Below are 20,024 nucleotides of genomic sequence, written 5' to 3' on the forward strand. Positions count from 1 at the left end.
CCATGCTCCACGTGCCTGGGACCTGAAGTCACAAAGGCTGCAGCCGTGTGCCTGTGCTGTGTCCCTCGGGTGCTCCTTTCTTTCTCAGGCTCGGAAAGGTGCCAGGTGAGCAGTGACCGGGTGGGGGAAATGAGTGGAAACTGAGTCATGCTTGGGCACTGCCTTTTACCAAAGGTACTTGGTGTCTCAAACTTGAAGCAGCTATAAACCAGGCTTCAGCATTAACTTGCAGTTTGCTGGCGGCAGCACCCCGAGCTCTTCTCTGCCCTAGAGATAAGCAGTGTTAGTTCTCCATCTCCTAGTCACTCTCTGTTCCCATGCTGAGGGCAGGATCGATGAAGCTAAGGCATCTTTGATACCACAACCATATCATACAGCAATTTTGCAGAGAGCCATTGTGCTCTGCAACGTTTCCCCCATTTCTATGTGCTCCACCCATGGACCAAAGTTCATCTACTGCCCTGAAACAGAGCAGCAAGGTTGCTCTGCACTGCCTGCTCCCTTTGAAGCCCTGTGCATACCACGCTGTCTGCTCGCCGTGCCTGGACTGGGAAATTCATCTTTTTCCTGCCTGCCAGAAAGAAATGCTGCTTTCATTTTCACCTGCACAGCCTCCAATAAGAGGCAGTGCTTCCTGCAAAGCCAGGGCTGACCTCTGCCTTGGGCTGATTGCACGGTGCTTATTGACTCCTTTGGGAAGCACCTTGGTGTCTGCAGCAGGGGTTCTGACCTTCAGCCTGCAGCAGGATGAAGACCTTCCAGAGCAAAGTGGTGCTTTGCCTCTCAGCCGCCACCCCAACTTGCAGTGGGACCCTTTTTGTTCAACATTAGCTGCTGTCCCAGTTTAAAACCCACACTTTATATCACACTGGGATCCCCGTTGCAGGTAGACAAGCGCACCCCAAGCAGCTGCGTGCCCCTGTGCCATGTCCTGGCAGGACGAGTCCAACCAACTTCTTCTTTCCAAACCAGATCGAAGCCTTTCTAGCAACCAGTTTGCCATGCCAGGCTTGGGAGTGTCACTTCTAAGCTCTGCCAGGGCTGCAGACCTGCTGGTGTGGATGAATGAATTGCACAGAGCCAGGAAAACTGGAAATATGGCATCTGCATGGGAACAACAAGTAACTGACCATAACCCTCTTCTGGCACTTTAATCTTTAAAGAGACTTTGGATATAGCCTTGCCATGCTATATATGTGCCCTAGCACCCGAGAGCAGCAGTGCAACATGCTCTGTCCCCAGCAAAGGGCTCCTGGGTCAGGGATGCTTTTTGGCTCAGCTGTTCTCACCCACCACCTGGAATCCATCACAATCAAATTGCTTTTTCTCAGCTGCAACATCTTAAAATAGCTGCTCTGGTTTCTTTTAAAAATAGTCCTCGTTCTGCATGTCATTACCTGCTAAAAATGCTTCCCTGAGTCCCATGAGGACATCAGAGGAGAGCGCTGGCTTTGTTATCTCAGCACTTCAGAGAGGGTGATGCTGCTTCCATGGCCACATGCACAGCTTTGCCCTTGGGCTCCCCTGGTCCCACACAACCCTTTTTTTTGTGCGATGCTTTTAGCTGGCGTGTTTATGATTGCTTGAGATCTGCACTGATGAAGGAACCTACCTGGTGCTGGTTACAGCTGTAGGAAGCTCAGCCATTCACCCGGCTCAACATCTAACGTTGCAGCAAGGGAGTATTTTGCAGAGGCCTGTGCCTCATTCTCTGATAGGCACGGGGAGCGATTGCTCACTGACACAGCAAAGTGCTTTGGGTTTAATTGTGCCTCCTTCTGACAGCAGCGTTGGGTTTCTGCTGCTGCTTGCAAGTTCCCAAGCAGTCCTCCAGGAGCAGCACTGGATGCATGTGAATTAGCATTCCTTCTTGCTCCGTCCTTGGGGAGAAGTTAGGTATTTGGAGGTAATTATTGCTTTTATTCAGTGCTAAAGCAATAATTTAAAGGGATATGGGGGAGAGCTAGTAATTTCCTGCCAGTGACTGACAGATGTTTTGCCATACGTGAAATGTGCTTTTAGGCTCCTACTAATTACAGCAACACAAATTGGCAGTAGTTTTCTTCCCAGGCTCCCAGCTCTAATTTTGCCTTCTTTGCTGCTTTTTTTTTTCTCTTTTAAAGGTGCAGTCCCCACCTCATCGCACTCGAGTGCAGTTCACATCAGGTTTGATGCCTGTGTTTGGAGGACGGTCTCCTAACCCTCCTCTCTTCTCCCCCTGCCCAGGTTCATACCCCTCGCCCAAGGCTGGGGCCACGCTGGTGGTCTACAAGGACCTGCTGGTGCTGTTTGGGGGCTGGACGCGGCCCAGCCCGTATCCCCTGCACCAGCCAGAGAGGTTCTTCGATGAAATCCACACGTACTCGCCCTCCAAAAACTGGTAAGAGAACATCTGGATTTGAAACCCTGCCTTTGATCCTGGCAAAGAATGTCTGCGGCGCTGCTGGGGAGCTGCTGGAGGGAGCGACGGGGGCTGCGGGCCGGGGAAGCTGTGCACATTCCTGGTTTGCAAGGTGTGGCTGATCCTGGCTTGTCTGCGAGGCTCCATTTCAACCAAAAAAAAAGCAAAGCACCGCTGCTCAGGCCTGGGAGCTGAGCACACGCTGCTGTCTGACGCCTCTGGGGCGGCGCTTGCTGCAGACTGGCACTGAAAAGCTACCAGCAGCACCTCGGTGCTCCTTGCAATGTCTTCCACGCCGGCAGGAAAACTGGGTGCGAATGTTTTCAGTGCATAATTTGTTTGGCTGTGAGCTCGAGGACTTTCTGAAGAAAGAGGGAGAGAAAGCCTCAATCCCTGAGGTTTTGCCTTTTGTCTGTGATCCGAAATTCAAAGCTCCCTTGGCCCTTTCCTGTTCCCTTTAACCAGCATTCAGCCGCTTTCAGATGGTGTTTTCTCCACTGCTGCTTGTATGAGAAAGAAGCAAATGCTCTATCAAAGCAGTGAGGGTTCTTTCTCCTCTTTCATTGAGAACGTTTAATCATCAAAAGTGTCAATTATCCACTGCACTTTCGGGCAGTGTCATTCGAATGCTGTAATTAAACTGCGTTGGAAAGAAGTCAGGGCAAACTTAATTGAAAGGGTCAGTATTTCCAAGTTTGCCCCGTGGCTTTGTCCTGTTTTAAAAATGGTCAGCACATTGATACTTGTAATGAGTTTCGTTCCTCTTTGGATCTTTGTTGGTATTCCTCTGCAGTGCATCCTCAAGGGCTTGGCTGGCCCATGGCATTTCTCATGTTGCCATTCATCCAGCACCGTCCTTCCTCACCCTGTGCTGAATCTCCTTCTCCCTGCTCCCCCAGGTGGAACTGCATCGTGACCACCCATGGCCCTCCTCCCATGGCAGGACACTCCTCCTGTGTCATTGAGGACAAAATGATTGTCTTTGGGGGTTCGCTGGGCTCTCGGCAAATGTAAGTTTGGGGGGAGAAGGCGTTGGACAGGTTCTCCTGCAAGGAGCTTGGGGTGGGATGGCATTTCTGAAAGGAACCTCCGTGAGGCTGGGCTGTGAGAGCCTTGCAGCAGGATCCCTGTGTGACTGCCTGGTTGTCCTCACAGCGCAGAGCGCTGCCAACGCTGCCTGAAGCAAAACCCTGAACTGGGGCAGCAGAGAGGTGGTGAGGTGTGTGGGAAGGCTGCAGATCGTTTTTTTTGATCAGAGAGCCTTGAGATAATCCTCTGTGCTCACCCTGCCTGCCCTTGTGGCTGGGATTGGAGATGGGCTGATGCTTGCTGCAGGCTCCTGCGGGGTCTGCTGGCTGTTCACTGCGTGTTTCACCTCCTGCAGTGAGTTCCCTGGGGGCAAGCAGCCTGCAGCAAACCCAGTCTGTGATAAAACCTCACCCTAGAGGTTTTCAAAGGGCATGGGTGTGCTGTGAGCAGGTGCTTGTTTGGGACCTCAAGCTGAGCCTCTGCCTGTTTTTTCACCCTCACAGGAGCAACGACGTCTGGGTGCTGGATCTCGAGCAGTGGGCTTGGTCCAAGCCAAACATCTCCGGGCCCAGCCCTCACCCACGGGGTGGCCAATCTCAGGTGATGCTCCCTTCTCTCACTCTGCTCCACAACCCGCCTGAGCACAGGCAGCTGCTGCCAAACAGAAACCAGGCATGGCTGAATTTCCAGCTTCCAGGCAGCTCTCTGTGGGTCACCTGAAAATTAGTGCCCTGTTTCTGAGTCAGTTATCTTTGCAGTCTTTGCACGCCGTGCCCTTGTTTTTTCTGGCCAGCTGTTCTATGAGATTACACTTCTAATCTTCCCGAGGCTCAGGTAGATACCAGACTGCATCCTGCACGTGTCCCAGAACTGTGATGAGCATTTCTAGATACAAATTGCTGTTTAGCCCATCAGAAGAAGAACAGTTATCATACCCTGTGGCATTTCACAATGAAGCATTACCACGTCCTGGTTTTGCTGGTCTGAAACGCTCTTCTTTGCCCCCCCCAGATTGTGATAGATGACGAAACCATTTTAATCCTTGGTGGCTGTGGTGGTCCCAACGCAGTAAGTATCCTGTGGGGAGTGTGGGCATGAGCTGCACGAGTCCTGCTGTACCGTGAGCCCTGGGTGCAGGCTGGGGAGCAGGAAGGCTCCTCGCTTTCCCCAGGTGACATTTTGTCCTGCAGATCCGAGATGCACACTGCAGACTTTCCAGCAAAGCTGTCGCTACAGCTGGAGCTGCCTTTAATTAATAAAAATCACCCCAGGAGCTATGTGAGCAGCTAACTGAGGCTAATTAGAAGCCCTGACTTTACACTGGGACAGTAGATGGGGATGAAAAGACCTGTGCATAGGCACAGCGGGGTGTAGTCACCCCTGGGTGGTCAGATCCCAATGTAGGTCACTGTCCCTCTGCTTGCAGCAGTGAGGCAGCTGCCCAGCACCATTCCTGCCCCTGCAGGATGATCTTGGCAGCACGCTGGTCTCCTGAATCCCTTGTGCTTTTCTTCACAGCTGTTCAAAGACGCCTGGCTGCTGCACATGCAGGCAAACCCCTGGACGTGGCAGCCACTCAAAGTAGAGAATGAGGACCACGGAGCCCCAGAGCTGTGGTGCCATCCTGCCTGCAGGGTGAGTCTGGCTTTGGGACAGATGCAGCGGGATCTCTGCTCTCTCGCGCACGTCTGTAGAACTTTCCTGCCCAGAATGCCCCAAACTCTCTTCCTTTTCGTCCCTGCCAGCAGCCCCCCAGCAGTCCATAACCCATTCCCTCTCCTCTCTTGCAGGTAGGACAGTGTGTCGTGGTCTTCAGCCAGGCTCCCAGCGGCAGAGCCCCGCTGAGCCCCAGCCTGAACTCCCGTCCCTCTCCCATCAGTGCCACACCGCCCGCCCTGGTCCCCGAAACGCGCGAGTACCGCTCCCAGTCCCCAGTCAGGACCACAGATGAGGCTCCCTGCGTCAACGGCCGCTGGGGCACCCTCAGGCCCAGAGCCCAGCGCCAGACGCCCTCAGGTTCGCGGGAGGGCAGCCTCTCCCCAGCCAGAGGTGACGGCTCCCCGGTGCTCAACGGTGGCAGCTTATCGCCGGGGGCTGCGGCGCCTGGCGGGGCCTCCTTGGACAGCCCGGTGCAGCTCATATCGCCCGGAGCCACTGAAGGATGCGAGCTGAAAGTTGGGCTCGCCCTGGCGCCGCGGCGGGGCTCGCTGCCGGAGCAGAAGGACCTGCGTTTGGGCTCGGTCGATTTGAGCTGGGAGCAGAAAGCAGCTGCCCTGTGCCAGGCGGACGGCGCCGACGGCAGGACGCTGCGCAACCCCCCCGAGCACACCAATGGCATCCACACCCCGCCCCACTCCCTGCCGGGAGCCGTGTCCCCCGGAGCGCTCCGCAGGAGCTTGGAGGCCATCAAAGCTCTCTCCTCCAAAGCCCCTCCAGCTTCTGCTGCTCTCAGCCCCCCGCTCGGCTCCTCGCCGGGCTCCCCGGGCGGCCAGGGCAGCGGTGCCGACGCGCGGCCGGGCTCTGCGCAAGGCGACGGCCACTCGCTGCCACCCATCGCCCGCCGCCTGGGCCACCACCCTCCGCAGTCCCTGAACGTGGGGAAGCCTTTGTACCAGAGCATGAACTGCAAACCCATGCAGATGTATGTGCTGGACATTAAGGACACCAAGGAGAAAGGGCGAGTGAAATGGAAGGTGTTCACTAGCAGCTCGGTGGTGGGGCCACCCGAGACCAGCCTGCACACGGTGGTGCAAGGCAGAGGGGAGCTCATCATATTCGGTGGTCTGATGGACAAGAAACAGAACGTGAAGTACTATCCCAAGACAAATGCCTTGTACTTTGTGCGAGCAAAGAGATAATGTGGCCCGAGCCTACTGCCACCGCCCCCCCCCCCCATGGCTCTCCCTCTCCCTCTGAAATCTGTCGCGCAGGCATTCAAACTGTGAATTAGGGAACAACAAACAATGCAGCTCAAGCCGACCTCCAGCACGTCCCGGTGAAGCAAATCGTGTTTACAAGCAGGGGAGCAGCGCCCTGCTGTAGGACCTGTTACTGTGCTCCACGCTGCAGCCCAGGCCAAGGATGTCGGGCGAGTCACGGTGCTTTCCTAGAGCCGACCTTGCAGCTGGAGGCTGTCAGCTCATTGCACTGACGATTCCCGTGCTTGGAGGAAAGAAAACAACAGCAATACCTGAACAAACTTTCAGCACTGCAAGCTGTGACCGTAAGCTTTGCTCGACACGAACACGATGCCTTCTTTTTGCCTCTCACCCCTTTGGCCTGACAGCTTCATTCCTGTCCTCGTCGCAGGACCGTAAGAAGGAAGAAAGGACAGTTTTGCATTGTAAAGCCAAAAAATAAAAATCATTGTGAATAGGACGGGCAGGACTTGCTTTCACAGCCCTCCTTGCCCAGCAGCCTTGGTGCTGTGCTGCTGCACATTCCCAGCAGAGGGATTGGAAATGCTGAAAGGAACAGCCCCAGTGCTGAGTGCTGGCGCACCGAGCGGCACGGCGTGAGCCTCCACTGCAGGAACAAAACCATCTTTGCATGTGCCTCCTTCCGCAAAGATTAAAACAAAGCAAAATCCAAATGGATTGAACCCGTGTGTCCGTCTGGGACAAACTTCCTTCATTCCTTCCTCCCTCCTTCCTTCCTTTGCAGCTCGAGGTGGGGGGAAGCTGGGCGCATTCTGCTCCGTTCTACCAACAGCGCGCCCTTCCTGAGGATGCTCCTGGCTTCGGCACCCGAAATAGCAAAAAAAACCAGTAGGAAACTCATCCCAAAACACAGCCCTGTGCACCGGCAGCGCCATGACGTGGTCCCCATCTCCTCGCCATCCCCACTGAGCTTTGCCGGCTTCGCCACCGCCAGCCCCAGCCTTTGGGGTGGCAGCCCTCCCCAGGAAGCATCGGGGCTCGTTGTTTCCTATGACAGCAGTACCGTTTTGGTCCAGCAGGGCTGGGGAGCCCCGTGTGGGATGGGGCTGGGAGAGAGGGCAGCGCCTCATCTGCAGTCTGTAGATAAACCTTGAGGTTCAATCCGTTCCCAAATCCCCGCTCCTCGGGGACCCCAACGCGACGTCCGACGTTTCTCTCCTGTCTGCATGTCTCAGCACCTCCCCCCTTATAAAAGAATGAAAGGCAAAAAACGCAAAAACGTGGGGCTGCTGAGAGCTGGCTGCGATGCGGGCACCCACCGCCACCGGCTGCTCTCCTAACGGCCCCAAATCCCCTTCAAATGACCCCAAAACGGCGGCGCCCGGTTGGGGGGGGGGGGGGGGGGGGGAGGAGTCCCTTTTTGGTGATATTTAAAGAAATCTGTGGGGGTTTTTTTGTTTTTTTTTTTGTTTTTTTTTTTTTTACGTCTCGCTCTCTCTCTCCCTCGAGGAATTTTTAGCCGTTTAACAAATAAAAACCGGCAGAAGTGGCCGAATGCTGCTGCGTGTGTGTGGGGTGAAATGGGGCGGCGTTTGGGGCTGCTGGGGGGGGGGGGGGGGGGGGGGGCAACGCTCCGCCGTAGGGGCGTCCCTGAAGCCCCATCTCCTTTAGGGCAGCCCGTAACGCCGGGGGGGGCTTAAATCCATAAGGGTCAGGGCTCCGTTCTGTAGGTTTGGGTAGCCTATAGCAAATGGGGCTCACGACACAGAGGTCTGGGGTTCGTGTAGGGCTGTGCGGCTCGCACACGGCAGCTGTAGGGCTGAGACCCTCCGTAACCCGAAGCTCTGGGGTCGCCTATAGGGCTGAAGCGCTTGGAGCTCCTGAGCCACGTGAAAGCGCCGGAAGGGGCGGGGCTTTGTGCGAGGCCACGCTCATCACGTGACGTCGTCGGGGCGGAAGCAGCCGCGGGTGAGGGAGGCGGGAGCGCGGCGGGGAAGGGATGGCGGGGGGTGGGCGCTGCCCGGCGGCGTTCGGGGAGCCGTGGGGCGGCACGCGGGTGGGACGCGGGCTCGGGGCGGGATGCGTGGCGCCGTGGGCGGGTAGGGGGTGTAACGGGGCGCCCCCCAACGGGGCGTTTAGAGAGGGATGCGGGAGCGGTAGGGGCGCTGGGGCCCAGTGGGGGCAATGGAGACCCATAGGGGCTCAGTGCCCCACGGCCGTGGGGGTCTCCCCGTGTGCTCCCCAGGTTCCACCCCGCGATGGTGGAGCCGGGCTGGCTGCTGTCCCCCCCCGGCCGCCCGTACCTGGCCTCCATCCTCCACAAGAATCAGCGCAGAGTTTTTGGTGAGACCCTACAGCGTTCCCCAACCCCCCCCCCCCCACGTCAACCCCAAACCGCCCCAAACGCCTCACACATCCCCTTCTTCTCCCACCCTCCCCCTCCCTTTGCCCCCCAGGGCTGCTGGAGCGCCCCGCGCTGCCCCCCGCCCTCAGTGTCCCCACGGTCACCTACAAACTCTTCGTTTCGGGACGCAGCGGGGTGGGCAAAACGGCGTTGGTGGCAGCGCTGGCTGGGAGCCCCGTCCCCCCTTTGCACCGAGAGACGTTGGGTATGGAGGGGGGACCTGGGGGGCTCGGGGTCACGGTGTGGGGGGGGGGAACACGATGGGGATGCTGAGTGTAACGGTGCCATGAGGGCACAGTGGGGGAAAATGGGATCGGTGGGATGCACGGTGTGGTGGCACGGTGGGGGGTGCGCAGACATGGGGTGCTTGGTGTCATGGTGTGGTGGGGACAGAGGGGACGTGGGGTCTTTGAGATGCTGTGCCGTGGTACGGTGGGAAGCACAGGGATCTGGGGGCTGTGGGGTGCTCAGATTAACGGCATCACAGGGAAACGGTGAGGGCATGGGATCTATGGGGTGCTCGGTGTCACAGTGCCACAGGGACGCAGCGGCGACACGAGGTCTGTGGGGCGCTCAGTGCGATGGTATGGAGGGGACCGCAGGGATGTGGGTGTCCGTGGGGGTCTTTGGTGTCACAGTATGGCGGGGACGTGGGGTCCGTGGGACGTGTCACGGTGCCGTGGGGCCGTTGGCTGGATGTGTCCCTTTGCCGTCCCGCAGGAATCGAGGTGAGCACGCTGTTCTGGCCCGCCGTGCCGCTGGGCTCCGAGCGCCCCGTGCTCTTCCAGCTGCGTTTCTGGGACTGCGGGGAGAGTGCCCTGCGGAAATTCGAGCACCTCCTGCCCGTGAGCGGGGGACAGACGTGGGGCCGGGGGTGGGGGGGATGTGGGGCGCTTAGGTGGGTGACGGCCGCCTCTCCTCTTCCAGGCCTGCAGGGAGGAGGCGGACGCCATCCTTTTGCTGTTCTCCTTCACCGACCGCGCGTCCTTCGAGGAGCTGCCGGCGCGGCTGGCGCGTGTGCTGCAGCCCGGCGAGGACACGCTGCGTGTGGTGGTGGGCACCAGGTACTGGGGGTCCCCGGCAGCCACCGCCCCGTTGAAGCACCTCGAATCCCCCGCACTGCCCTTCCATGCTCTCCCTTAAGACCCCAAATCCCGAGCGCTTCGAATCCTCCGTATCCCACAGCACCCTGCATCTACGTCACCTCCATCCCCAGCATCTCAGCACCCATCACCTTCCAGCACCCCGAACCCTCAGCATCCCAGAGCAGCCAAAATTCCAGCAGCCCCAACCTTATCAAATCCCAGCACCCCGCATATCCCCCTCACCCTAAATCTCATTCCCCCACAAATCCTCAGCCCTCCCTGTTCCCCCGTCCGATTTTTAGGGCGCTGCCATCACCGTAACCCCTTCATGTCCTCAGATTCGACCTGTGTCCCCACACTGCTGTGACGGAGTCGGACGTGGCTGCCTTCGAGGACAGCTGGGGGCTGCGGGTGCTGCGGGCAGGGGGTTCTGGGGTGGGCCGGGGGGGTCTGGCACGGGTGGCCCCACTGCTGGATGCCCTGGTGGGGCAGCTGTGGCAACGAGACCAGATGGCAGCTGGTGTCATCCCAGAGGGTCAGGGGGCCCCCGAGGACTGAACCCCATTTTGGTGGGGGGTTCCATGTTTTGGGGACGCGGGAGCCCCTCACCGTGGCGTCTGGGCTCCCCCTGCCATTAAACAGTATTGGTTTTCCAAACTCTGGATTGGAGATTTTTTTTTGGGGGGGGGGGGGAAGTGGAGGGGAGAGGGAAAAGAGGAAGGAGGCCCTTCATTTTGGGGTGTGGGAGGAGGAGATGCCCGGGGTCCTTGGGGGCTGGGGAATGTTTGGGTGGGTGCTGTCCCTATAAGATCTGGGGGCGATGTGGATTTGGGGTGCTGAAGGATGCTGTGACTTTGGGGGGGGACCCCAAGCAGGCAGGACCCCAACTGCCCCCAAAAGGTCCTAATGGGGATTTGGGGAACTCCAGCTCCCATCCCACAGCAGTGATGTGGGGCGTGGTGTGGGACGAGTCGGGGTCACGGTGGGGCCTGGGGTGCGGTGAGGTTTTGGGGAGCAGCTGGGCCGGCCCGGCCGGTCAATCCGGGCGCGTCGCAACCCTGGGAGAAAGTGCTGGAAACGTCCCAAAAGTGTGGGGGCAGATGGGGAGGGGGTGGGGGGGGAGCAGGCAACACTGGGATGAGGGGTGAGGGTGGATGATGGGGAATGGGAAGGGATTGGACGGATGGACGGAGGGACAGGGATGGGTGGTGGGTGGATGGATGGATGGATGAAGGGGTGGATGGGATGGATGGATGGATGGGGTAATGAATGGGGGGATGGATGGATGGACAGAGGGGTGGATGGACGCACGGATGGACGGACAGACGGACGGGGAAGTGCTTGGATAGACAGCTGAGGGCTGGACAGATGGACAGGTGGGTGGGGGGGAGGGTTGATCGGCCAGACAGAGGGACGGACAGGCCGTGCAGCGGAAGGACGGACGGACGGACGGACGGAGGACGCGCTCCCGCAGCGCTCACAGGGCTCTGCCCCCCCCCCCCCCCCAACCCCGCAGCGCTGCGGGTGGGAACCGCTACGCCCCGCCCCCCCCGCCATTGGCCGCCCCCCCTTCCCACGCCGTTTCATGAATGAAAGGCAGATGGGGGGGGGGGGGGGAGGGGCCATTTAACCCCTCGTGTGCCGACGGGTCCAAATGCGGGTCGGTTCTACACAGCCCAACTTGGGGGGGCTGCCCGCTTTCCGTGTGTGCTCCCCCTTCTCCCCCTTCTCCCCCTCCTTCGGAGACTCGCTGTCCCTTTAAGAGCGCCCCCCCCCCCCCCCCCCCGCCGCTCTCCTATTGGTGGGCGGGGCCACGTGACGTCAGCAGGGCATGAATGAACAGAGCCGGAGCGCTCCCACGGAGTGCGTGAAGCTGCGGGGCCGCGTCCCGCCATGGCCCCCCCGGCAGCCTTCATCCCCCCCACCCTCCTCCTCTTCATCATCGGCCCCGCCGCCCCCAAGGAAGGTGAGAACCGCCGCGACCCCCAAAACCAACTTTTTTCCCCCTTCTTTTCTCCTTCCCTCCCCCCCCAACTTTATCCCATTATTTCAGAACTTTTTTCCTTTTTCTCCCCCCAGTCCCAATATTTTATTGTTTTTCCCTTTTTTTTTTTTGGGGGGGGGGGGGGGTAGAGGTTGCAATGAAGCTCAACGCCTCTCTACCCGAGAGCTCGCAGCGTTTTGGGCTTTGAGGGATGGGAGGGGGCAAAAGTTCGTTTGGGGAGTGGGAGGGGGCAAAAGGAGACGTTTTCATATCAGTTAATGACGATCTGATGGTTAATAACGATTAAAAAGGGAGAGTTCGGGACTTTGAGCCCGTGGGTGCCGAGCTCCCAGTCGGGAAAAGTGAGGATCCCCCAACAGCGCTGGTGGGAATCCTTTAAATATATGGGGTGGGGGGGAGGGGAAGGGCAGAAATGAGCCCGAATCCACGCCATAAAGATACCATAAGAGGAAGGTTCGCGGGGCAGGATCCGGTGCTGGAGCTGAGAACAATGTCAGGAAAGCCCGAAAAGTGTTGGGAAAACAAACCGCCCCCTTCCCCCCTCCGGTTCCGTGGGGCTCTATGGGGCAGTTCGGGTTCAGCTTTAGGATTTTGGGGGCGAATTGGAGGTGGTTGGGTTTGTTTTATTGGGAGGTGAAGGGATTTATTGGGATGGGGGTTATAAGCCCTAAATGGGGAGGGGAGGCGGGATTCGGGGCGCTCCGAGGAGCGTCCCTATGGGCTCAACGATTTGGGGTGAAAGAAGTGAAAATATGGCAAAGTTGGGGTGTGAAATGCCGGGTTTGGGCTCTGCAAAGGGAAGGGAAGGGGGTGGGGTGGTTTATTGCCCCCACTTCACAACTAAATAGGATTTGAGTGGGGAGGGGGGTCTGAAGCCACGGTTGGGGTGTAGGAATGGGGAGTGGAGGTGGAGAGGGGATGGGGTGGGGTGGGGTGGGGTGGGGGGCACTGGGGGTCGGGACAGCGATGGGATGGCGATGAGGATGGGGAAGGAGTGGGGCGGGGGGGTCAGGGCAGGGCTGGGAATGGCTGTGGTCGTGGCCGTGCAGGTGGGGATGGGGGCAGTGGAGGGGGATGAGCCCCAAAAGGTGCCACCCCACAAACCCAGCCGTGCCAGATTTCCCCTCCTGGGGGAATTCCAGCCGCAGGAAAGCAGTGCTGTGCCCGCATTCTCCCCAGACGCGGCCCCGTGGGGTGAAATATGTCACGAGTTTGGCGTTCTCAATGCTTACCCCACGGTGGGGGTCACGTCCCCAAACTCCAACCCTGGGGGATGGGTTGAGGCTGTGCCGGCGGGCGCGAAGCCGGGCGCATTCCTGGGGGCTGATTCATGGGCGCTTCCGCCCCGGCCGTGGCCTCCTCTTCCTCCTCCTCTTCCTCCCCCGGTGCTGGATCCGGCCACCGCCCTCGGCATGCTGGGGCATGTCTTCTCCTGATGGCCCCGAGGGACCTGGGGGGACACGGGGCGGTGGTGCGGGGTGGGGGCTCCTGGGGGTTTTGGGGTCCTGTGGTCTTACAGGGGTCCCATGGACCTTTGGGGGTCCCGGAGGTGTTTGAGGGTATTTAAAGGTGCTGGGGGAGTCTGGGGGTGTTGGGGGTTTCTGTGGGTTATGGGGGCATCTGTGGGAGCCGTGTGGGTTCCCGGAATGTTTTATGTGTGGGTTTGGGGGATCTCCGTGGATCCGGGTGGCATCTGGGTGTTCTGGGGACAGGCGTGGATCCTGCTGGACATCTGTTGGTCCTGGAGGTGCCTGTGGGTTCTGAGGTCATCTGTGGGTTCCAGGGGGACTTGGAGGTATCTGTGCTTCCAGGAGGCATCTGAGCGCATCGGTGGCCCTGCAGGTCCTGGGGCTGTCTGTGGGTCACGGTTGGCATCTTCCTGGCTTTGTGCTCATCCCACTAATGGTCCCTTTCTCTCCTCTTCCCACAGTTGTCCTGTTGGACTTCGCCAAGGCTCAAGGGGAGCTGGGCTGGCTCACCCAGCCCTACGGCAAAGGGGTGAGCATCCAGCAAGCTCCTCCTCAAACCAGCATCGCGGATGGGGTGGGGTGGGATGGGATGGGGGCATCCATGGCAATGGAGAAATGGATGTCCTTGTGAATGGGGATGTCAGTAGGGATGGGGATGGATCAACCACGAGGAAAGAGAACTTCATGGGGATGGGGATGGTGGTACGGATGGGGACAGATCATCCACGGGGATGGATTGGGACCGTCCTTGGGGATGCAGGTGGGTTCATCCCATTGGGGATAGGGACGGGGGGGCATCCATCGGGATGGGGAGACTTCCATGAGTTGGGGGGGCATCCGTATGGATGGGGACATGGAAGGGGAGGTGGTGACACCTCTTTGGTTGTGTGATGGCGGCCACGGGTGGCACTCCGTAGTGGGCACAGGGGTACGGGTGGCCCTTACCATGTCCATCTGCGGGGATGGGAGTGGGGAGCATCCAGGGGGACAGATTGTCTACTGGCTGGGGCTGAGGAGCAGCAGCACCACCGACCCATTTCTCCCTGCGGTGCAGTGGGACCTGCAGCAGCACGTGCTGAACGACTCGGGGATCTACATCTACGCGGTGTGCAGCGTGCTGCAGGGCGAGCAGGAGAACTGGCTGCGCACCAACTGGATCTACCGCAGCGAGGCGCAGCGCATCTTCATCGAGCTCAAATTCACCGTCCGCGACTGCAACAGCTTCCCTGGAGGCGGCGGCTCCTGCAAGGAGACCTTCAACCTCTTCTATGCTGAATCTGACGTTGACTATGGCACCAATTTCCAGAAGCGACAGTTCAAGAAGATTGACACCATTGCTCCGGATGAGATCACGGTGCAAGAAGACTTTGAGACGCGGAACGTCAAACTCAACGTGGAGGTTCGCTCGGTGGGACCTCTGCGCCGGAAAGGTTTCTACCTGGCCTTTCAGGACCTGGGGGCCTGCGTGTCCCTGCTGTCGGTGCGGGTTTACTACAAGACGTGCCCGGCTGTGCTGCGGGGCCTGGCCGTGTTCCCCGAGACGGTGGCAGGCGCTGACTCCCAGCAGCTGGCGAAGGTGGAGGGAGCCTGCGTGGAGCACGCGGTGGCTGACAGGGTGCCGATGCTGCACTGCAACATGGATGGAGAGTGGCTGGTGCCCATCGAGCAGTGCCAGTGCCAGGCTGGCTACGAGGCGGCGGGAGAGCAATGTCAAGGTGGGGAGCGATGGTGGGAGTGGAAGGGTGGCGTGGGCTGGGGATGCCCTGTCTTGGGGTGTCTCTGAGAGCCATCCCTGCCCCCTTGGGGCATCTTCAGCACTCTTGGGGGTGCTCAGGCATCCTCAATGCAGTCGGGCATTCTTGGGCATCTCTGGTGTCCTTGGGGGAAGACTCAGAGCGGCCTTGCATAGCTGACACAGCAAGTGCATTGGGTGCAGAGGGGTGGACTGGCAGGGTTCCCCCAGACAGAGGGGTGGGTTGATGGGAGGAGCCTCCCCATTCATGGTGGGTAATAATGAGCTGTGCGATAAGGAGAAATGCTCTGAATCCCTGGAAGCTGGTGATGATGCTCAGGTTGAGGACAGGGAGACCCAAGTGCTCACCTCCATGTTGTCCCCTATTCCAGCTTGTCCCCCCGGCACCTTCAAGGCCGAGGTGTCCCTGAGCGGCTGCCAGCCCTGCCCTGCTCACACGCTGCCATCCTCGGCCGCTGCTGACGCGTGTCCTTGCCAGGATGGGTTCTTCCGTGCCCCCACCGACCCGGCTGCCATGCCCTGCACCCGTAAGTGGCATTTTGGGAACGTGGCATGGGGTTTGAGGGGCTGTATCCGTGCCCTGACCTCAACGTCGTGCTCCGTATCCCCAGGTCCTCCTTCACCCCCCCGCAGTGTCACAGCTGTTGGGCTGGGGGCCACCGTGCAGCTGCGTTGGTCCCCTCCCAGTGACAGGGGTGGCCGGCAGGATGTCACCTATAGCATCACCTGTGAGCAGTGCTTGTCTGAGAGTGGAGAGTGCCAGCCCTGCGATGGGGGAATCCGCTACTCGCAGCCCCCCCAGGGGCTGGTTGGGACAGGGATAACAGTCACCGACCTGGAGCCCCACATCAACTACACCTTCACCGTCGAAGCTCAAAACGGCGTCTCAGCCTTCAGCCCGCTCCGCAGCGTGGCCAGCACCAGCATCAGCGTCAACCACACAGGTAAGGGCCACCCGTGCCCCTGTGTCCACTACGGGGTGCCACCCGTGGCCGCCGTCATGCAACCAAAGAGGCGTCACCACCTCTGACACCGCGTCTCCATCGCAGAGCCTCCCCAGGTGACGTCGGTGAGCCTGAACGGACAAACAGCCACCAGCCTGGTCCTCTCCTGGACGGTGCCACCAAGGCAGCAGAGCTGGGTCTGGAAATATGAAGTCACCTACAGCAAGAAGGTGCCACCAGCAGCATCCCATCTGCATCCCATCTCATGTCCTCCGCACGGTCCCTCGCTCACCCTCTTCCCTGCTTCCTCAGACAGATGAGAACAGCTACTCAGTGCTGCGCTGTGAGGGCACCTCTGTCACCATCCCCAAGCTGTCCCCTGGCACCGCCTACGTGGTGCGGGTCCAGGCGCTCACCAAGGATGGCCACGGCGCCTTCAGCCTCGAGCATGAGTTTGAGACATTACCCGAAGGTGAGGAACAGGAGTTGGGGGATTTGGGGTTTTTTTGGGGTGCTGTGGGGTGGACATGACTCCAAATGTTCCCACAGAAGCCGAGTCCATGGCATCGGCTGCCGTCATCAGTGGCTCCGTCTCCGGTGTCATCTTCGTTGTCTTCGTCCTCGCTGCTCTCCTCTACGTCCTCCGGAGGTAGGGAGAGATTAAAAAAAAAAAAGCCCGAATCCAATTTTCTGCCACCCCAGGGGTGAATAATAGGGCTAAGCACTGCTTTCCTGCAGGAGGAGGAGGAACTCGCCATCGCGCCAGTCCCCCGAGGATGTCTACTTCTCCAAGTCTGGTGAGTGGCGGGGTGGTGGCTCAAGGCATGGGGGTGACAAAAAGTGGACACTTTGGGGGTGACACGGCTGCCAACCCCCCAGACCAGTTGAAGCCCCTCAAGACCTACGTCGACCCACACACCTATGAAGACCCCAACCAGGCCATGCTCAAGTTCACCACTGAGATCTCGCCATCCTCCATCACCCGCCAGAAGGTCATCGGCGCTGGTAGGTCCTCACATTGTCATCTGTCCCCAAACCGAGGAGGGAACACATTTTGAACTTCTGTTGCCCTGAACAGGAGAATTCGGGGAGGTCTACAAGGGCACCCTGAAGCAGGGCAAGAAGGAGGTGCCGGTGGCCATCAAGACGCTCAAGGTGGGCTACACGGAGAAGCAGCGTGTGGACTTCCTGGGTGAGGCCAGCATCATGGGGCAGTTCTGTCACCCCAACATCATCCGCCTTGAGGGGGTCGTCTCTAAGCGTGAGTGCCCTAAAACCACAGTTATCTTCCCCAGAAGCTTGCTGGACGCCCAAGAAGTGCTATTTTCAGGGGCATGGAGTTAATCTTCAGCATTTTTTCAACGCGTTTTGGCTCTCTTTCTGCAGACAAACCCTTCATGATCATCACAGAGTACATGGAAAACGGCGCGTTGGACAAATTCCTGCGGGTAGGCGATGCGTGACGGAATCCCATTGCTCCAGGGTGGGATTAGCAGGACTTCAGCCCCAAAATCCCTATGGAGACAAGACCTGCCTCCATGAACATCCCTGTAGTGACAAGATGTGAGATTTGGGGTTATTTTCTCTGCTTTCAGGAAAAAGACGGGCAGTTCTGCGTCATCCAGCTGGTGGGCATGCTGCGGGGCATCGCAGCGGGCATGAAGTACTTGGCCAACATGAACTACGTGCACCGGGACTTGGCTGCACGCAACATCCTGGTCAACAGCAACCTGGTCTGCAAGGTGTCCGACTTCGGGCTGTCGAGGGTGTTGGAGGACGACCCCGAAGCCACCTATACCACCAGTGTAAGTGGATTTTGGGGGGGGTTTGGGTACAATTTTGCATCGTTGCCTCCTTTCTTTTTCCCTGCCATTGGGGAATTGTGACGGCATCGCCCCCAATAGGGTGGGAAGATCCCGATCCGCTGGACAGCCCCCGAAGCCATCTCCTACCGCAAGTTCACCTCTGCCAGCGACGTCTGGAGCTACGGCATCGTCATGTGGGAGGTGATGTCCTACGGCGAGCGCCCGTACTGGGAGCTCTCCAACCACGAGGTGAGCGCCTGCACCCCTCCGGCACCCTATTTTGGGGGCTCCTTTGGGGGCCGAGTGCCTGATTTGGCGCTGTTGGGGGGTGACCTTGCTGTGGGCCAGCTTTGCTCTTTTGGGGTCCAGCTCCGTTACTCTGGGGGCTTTGTTAGGCACGTCTCTTTATTCCTGGCGTTTCCGGGATGCCTTGACAGGTGATGAAAGCCATCAATGAAGGCTTCCGCCTGCCCGCCCCGTTGGACTGCCCCTCGGCTGTGTACCAGCTGATGATGCAGTGCTGGCAGCAGGAACGCGCCCGCCGCCCCAAATTCGCAGACATTGTCAGCATCCTCGACAAACTCGCCCGCGCCCCCGACTCGCTCAAGGCGCTGGCAGATTTCGACCCCCGGTGAGCTGCAGGAACCTTCGCATCCTCCACTTCTTTTTGCACCCTTCCACTTTTCCACCTTGTTTTTTCTTTGCATCGTTGCATTGTTTTTTGCACGCGTGCATTCCTGCATTATTTCCCACACCTTCTATTCCTGCCGTTTTCCTCACTCTCACTCGTTCCTTTGCATGACCTTTTCTCCAGTCTTTGCATTCCCCTTGTTTTTGCATCCCCCTTGTTTTCACATCCTCCATTCCTGCATTTTTTTATTGCACTCCTGCTCGACTTCTTGCATCTCCGCACTGCCGTCTCCTCTTCCATTCACTTCTGCACGAATTTTTTTGGCAGCCTCTTGCTTTTCACACGCTTTCCCGTACCTTTGTGTAAACTTTTTTGCAGCCTCGCATTTCTGCATGACTTTTTTTTGTTTTCTTTTGCACCCGTACATTTCTGGGTGCTGATGTCATTTCCGCAGCGTCTCCATCCGCCTGCCCAGCACCAGCGGCTCCGACGGCGTTCCCTTCCGCTCGGTGCCTGAGTGGCTCGAGTCCATCAAGATGCACCAATACGCTGAGCACTTTGCTGCCGCTGGCTACAACACCATTGAGAAAGTGCTGCAGATGACAAACGAGTGAGTGGCAGCGGGTTTGGGGACAGCGTTGCCCCGTCCCTAGGGCTCCCCTTTCAGGCTGGATCCCGTGCCCTGGGGCGCTCGGGGTGGGATGCCTTCAGCGCTGCTCAAGGTCCCGCCCAGTGTCGCGCTCAGAATCCTCCACCTCCAACCCCAGCCCCTTTTGCAGCCCGTTCTCAACCCAAAAAAATTCCACCTGCGGTTCAACAGCCGCTCTGTGTTTCCCCTGCAGTGACCTCAAGAAGATCGGGGTACGCCTGCCCGGCCACAAGAAGCGCATTGCCTACAGCCTGCTGGGGCTGCAGGAGCAGCTCTGCCCCGCCGGCGTCCCCATCTGACTCCACATGGGCAAATGAAGACCCCCAGCGTCCCCCCCACCCTCCGCTTTATTTATTGTTGTTAATATTTTTTAAGGTTGTTGCTGTTATTATTATTATTAATATTATTCCCCCGCAGGGGATTTCACACCGTGCTGCCATCGCTGTCCCGAAGATGAAACAGGTGGAACCCCCCCCCAGAAAATGACAATTTCAAGTGGGGGAGGCTGTTTTGGGGGGCAATTTCCCCTTTGTTTTCTGCATTTCAAGGAAAAAAAAACCCCAAAGGGCTGAGTTTTGGCCCCCAGATTTCTCTATTTCTGCCTTTTTCCCCCTCCTGTTTTCCTCTCCCACCGCTGGTTTGGTTTTTCTCTGCCTTGCTGCTGACAAGCAGTGTTACCTCTTGATTTTTTTTGTCGGTGGTGTTGCTGTTTTTCTAATTTATTATATTTTTGTATATTTATTGAGAAATCAAAAGGTCTCAGATTTCGGAGAGGTAAAAGGAGAGAAGGGAGAAGAAAAAAGAAAAGGGGGGGGAAAGGGGGCAGGTTTGGGGTTTTTCCCCCTTTTTTTTTTTTTTAAATGGATTTTATGAGGTTTTTGTGATTTTCACGACAGCGAGTTGGATTTGAATAAAACTTTTGTGCTCTTTTTCTACCCCGGCATCCATCAGTGCTGAGTTGGAGTGGGAT

At 58.4% G+C, this 20,024-nt stretch overlaps 3 protein-coding genes across 3 annotated transcripts in view; all 3 read left to right on the forward strand.

Moving 5' to 3' along the window:
• FBXO42 (F-box protein 42) overlaps window positions 1–6,288 on the forward strand; it is a gene marked incomplete at its 3' end in the record, with an annotated part of 29,787 nt that extends 23,499 nt beyond the window's left edge. The window contains exons 5-10 of the mRNA XM_079545608.1: window positions 2,227–2,380; window positions 3,301–3,411; window positions 3,934–4,030; window positions 4,442–4,498; window positions 4,949–5,065; window positions 5,221–6,288. Of these exons, the coding sequence (XP_079401734.1) occupies window positions 2,227–2,380; window positions 3,301–3,411; window positions 3,934–4,030; window positions 4,442–4,498; window positions 4,949–5,065; window positions 5,221–6,288 (1,604 nt within the window). The remainder of the gene's footprint in view (window positions 1–2,226; window positions 2,381–3,300; window positions 3,412–3,933; window positions 4,031–4,441; window positions 4,499–4,948; window positions 5,066–5,220) is intronic.
• A 2,279-nt stretch (window positions 6,289–8,567) lies between these two features.
• Window positions 8,568–10,356, forward strand: CPLANE2 (ciliogenesis and planar polarity effector complex subunit 2; the record flags this gene model as incomplete). Its single annotated transcript, XM_079545546.1, has 5 exons — window positions 8,568–8,652; window positions 8,766–8,918; window positions 9,434–9,558; window positions 9,641–9,777; window positions 10,137–10,356. The coding sequence occupies 5 exons, from the start codon at window positions 8,568–8,570 to the stop codon at window positions 10,354–10,356; spliced, it is 720 nt and encodes a 239-aa protein (XP_079401672.1).
• Window positions 10,357–11,691: 1,335 nt separating this feature from the next.
• Window positions 11,692–19,353, forward strand: EPHA2 (EPH receptor A2; the record flags this gene model as incomplete). Its single annotated transcript, XM_079545497.1, has 17 exons — window positions 11,692–11,764; window positions 13,734–13,801; window positions 14,327–14,987; window positions 15,397–15,552; window positions 15,637–15,969; window positions 16,075–16,199; window positions 16,282–16,441; window positions 16,519–16,618; window positions 16,711–16,766; window positions 16,849–16,974; window positions 17,048–17,230; window positions 17,356–17,417; window positions 17,565–17,774; window positions 17,874–18,023; window positions 18,212–18,405; window positions 18,860–19,015; window positions 19,248–19,353. 17 exons carry the CDS (start codon window positions 11,692–11,694, stop codon window positions 19,351–19,353), a joined length of 2,919 nt encoding a protein of 972 aa, XP_079401623.1.
• Window positions 19,354–20,024: the final 671 nt, after the last annotated feature.

Source organism: Tetrao urogallus, assembly GCF_951394365.1.
Source record: "Tetrao urogallus genome assembly, chromosome: 21".
NCBI lineage: Eukaryota > Metazoa > Chordata > Aves > Galliformes > Phasianidae > Tetrao > Tetrao urogallus.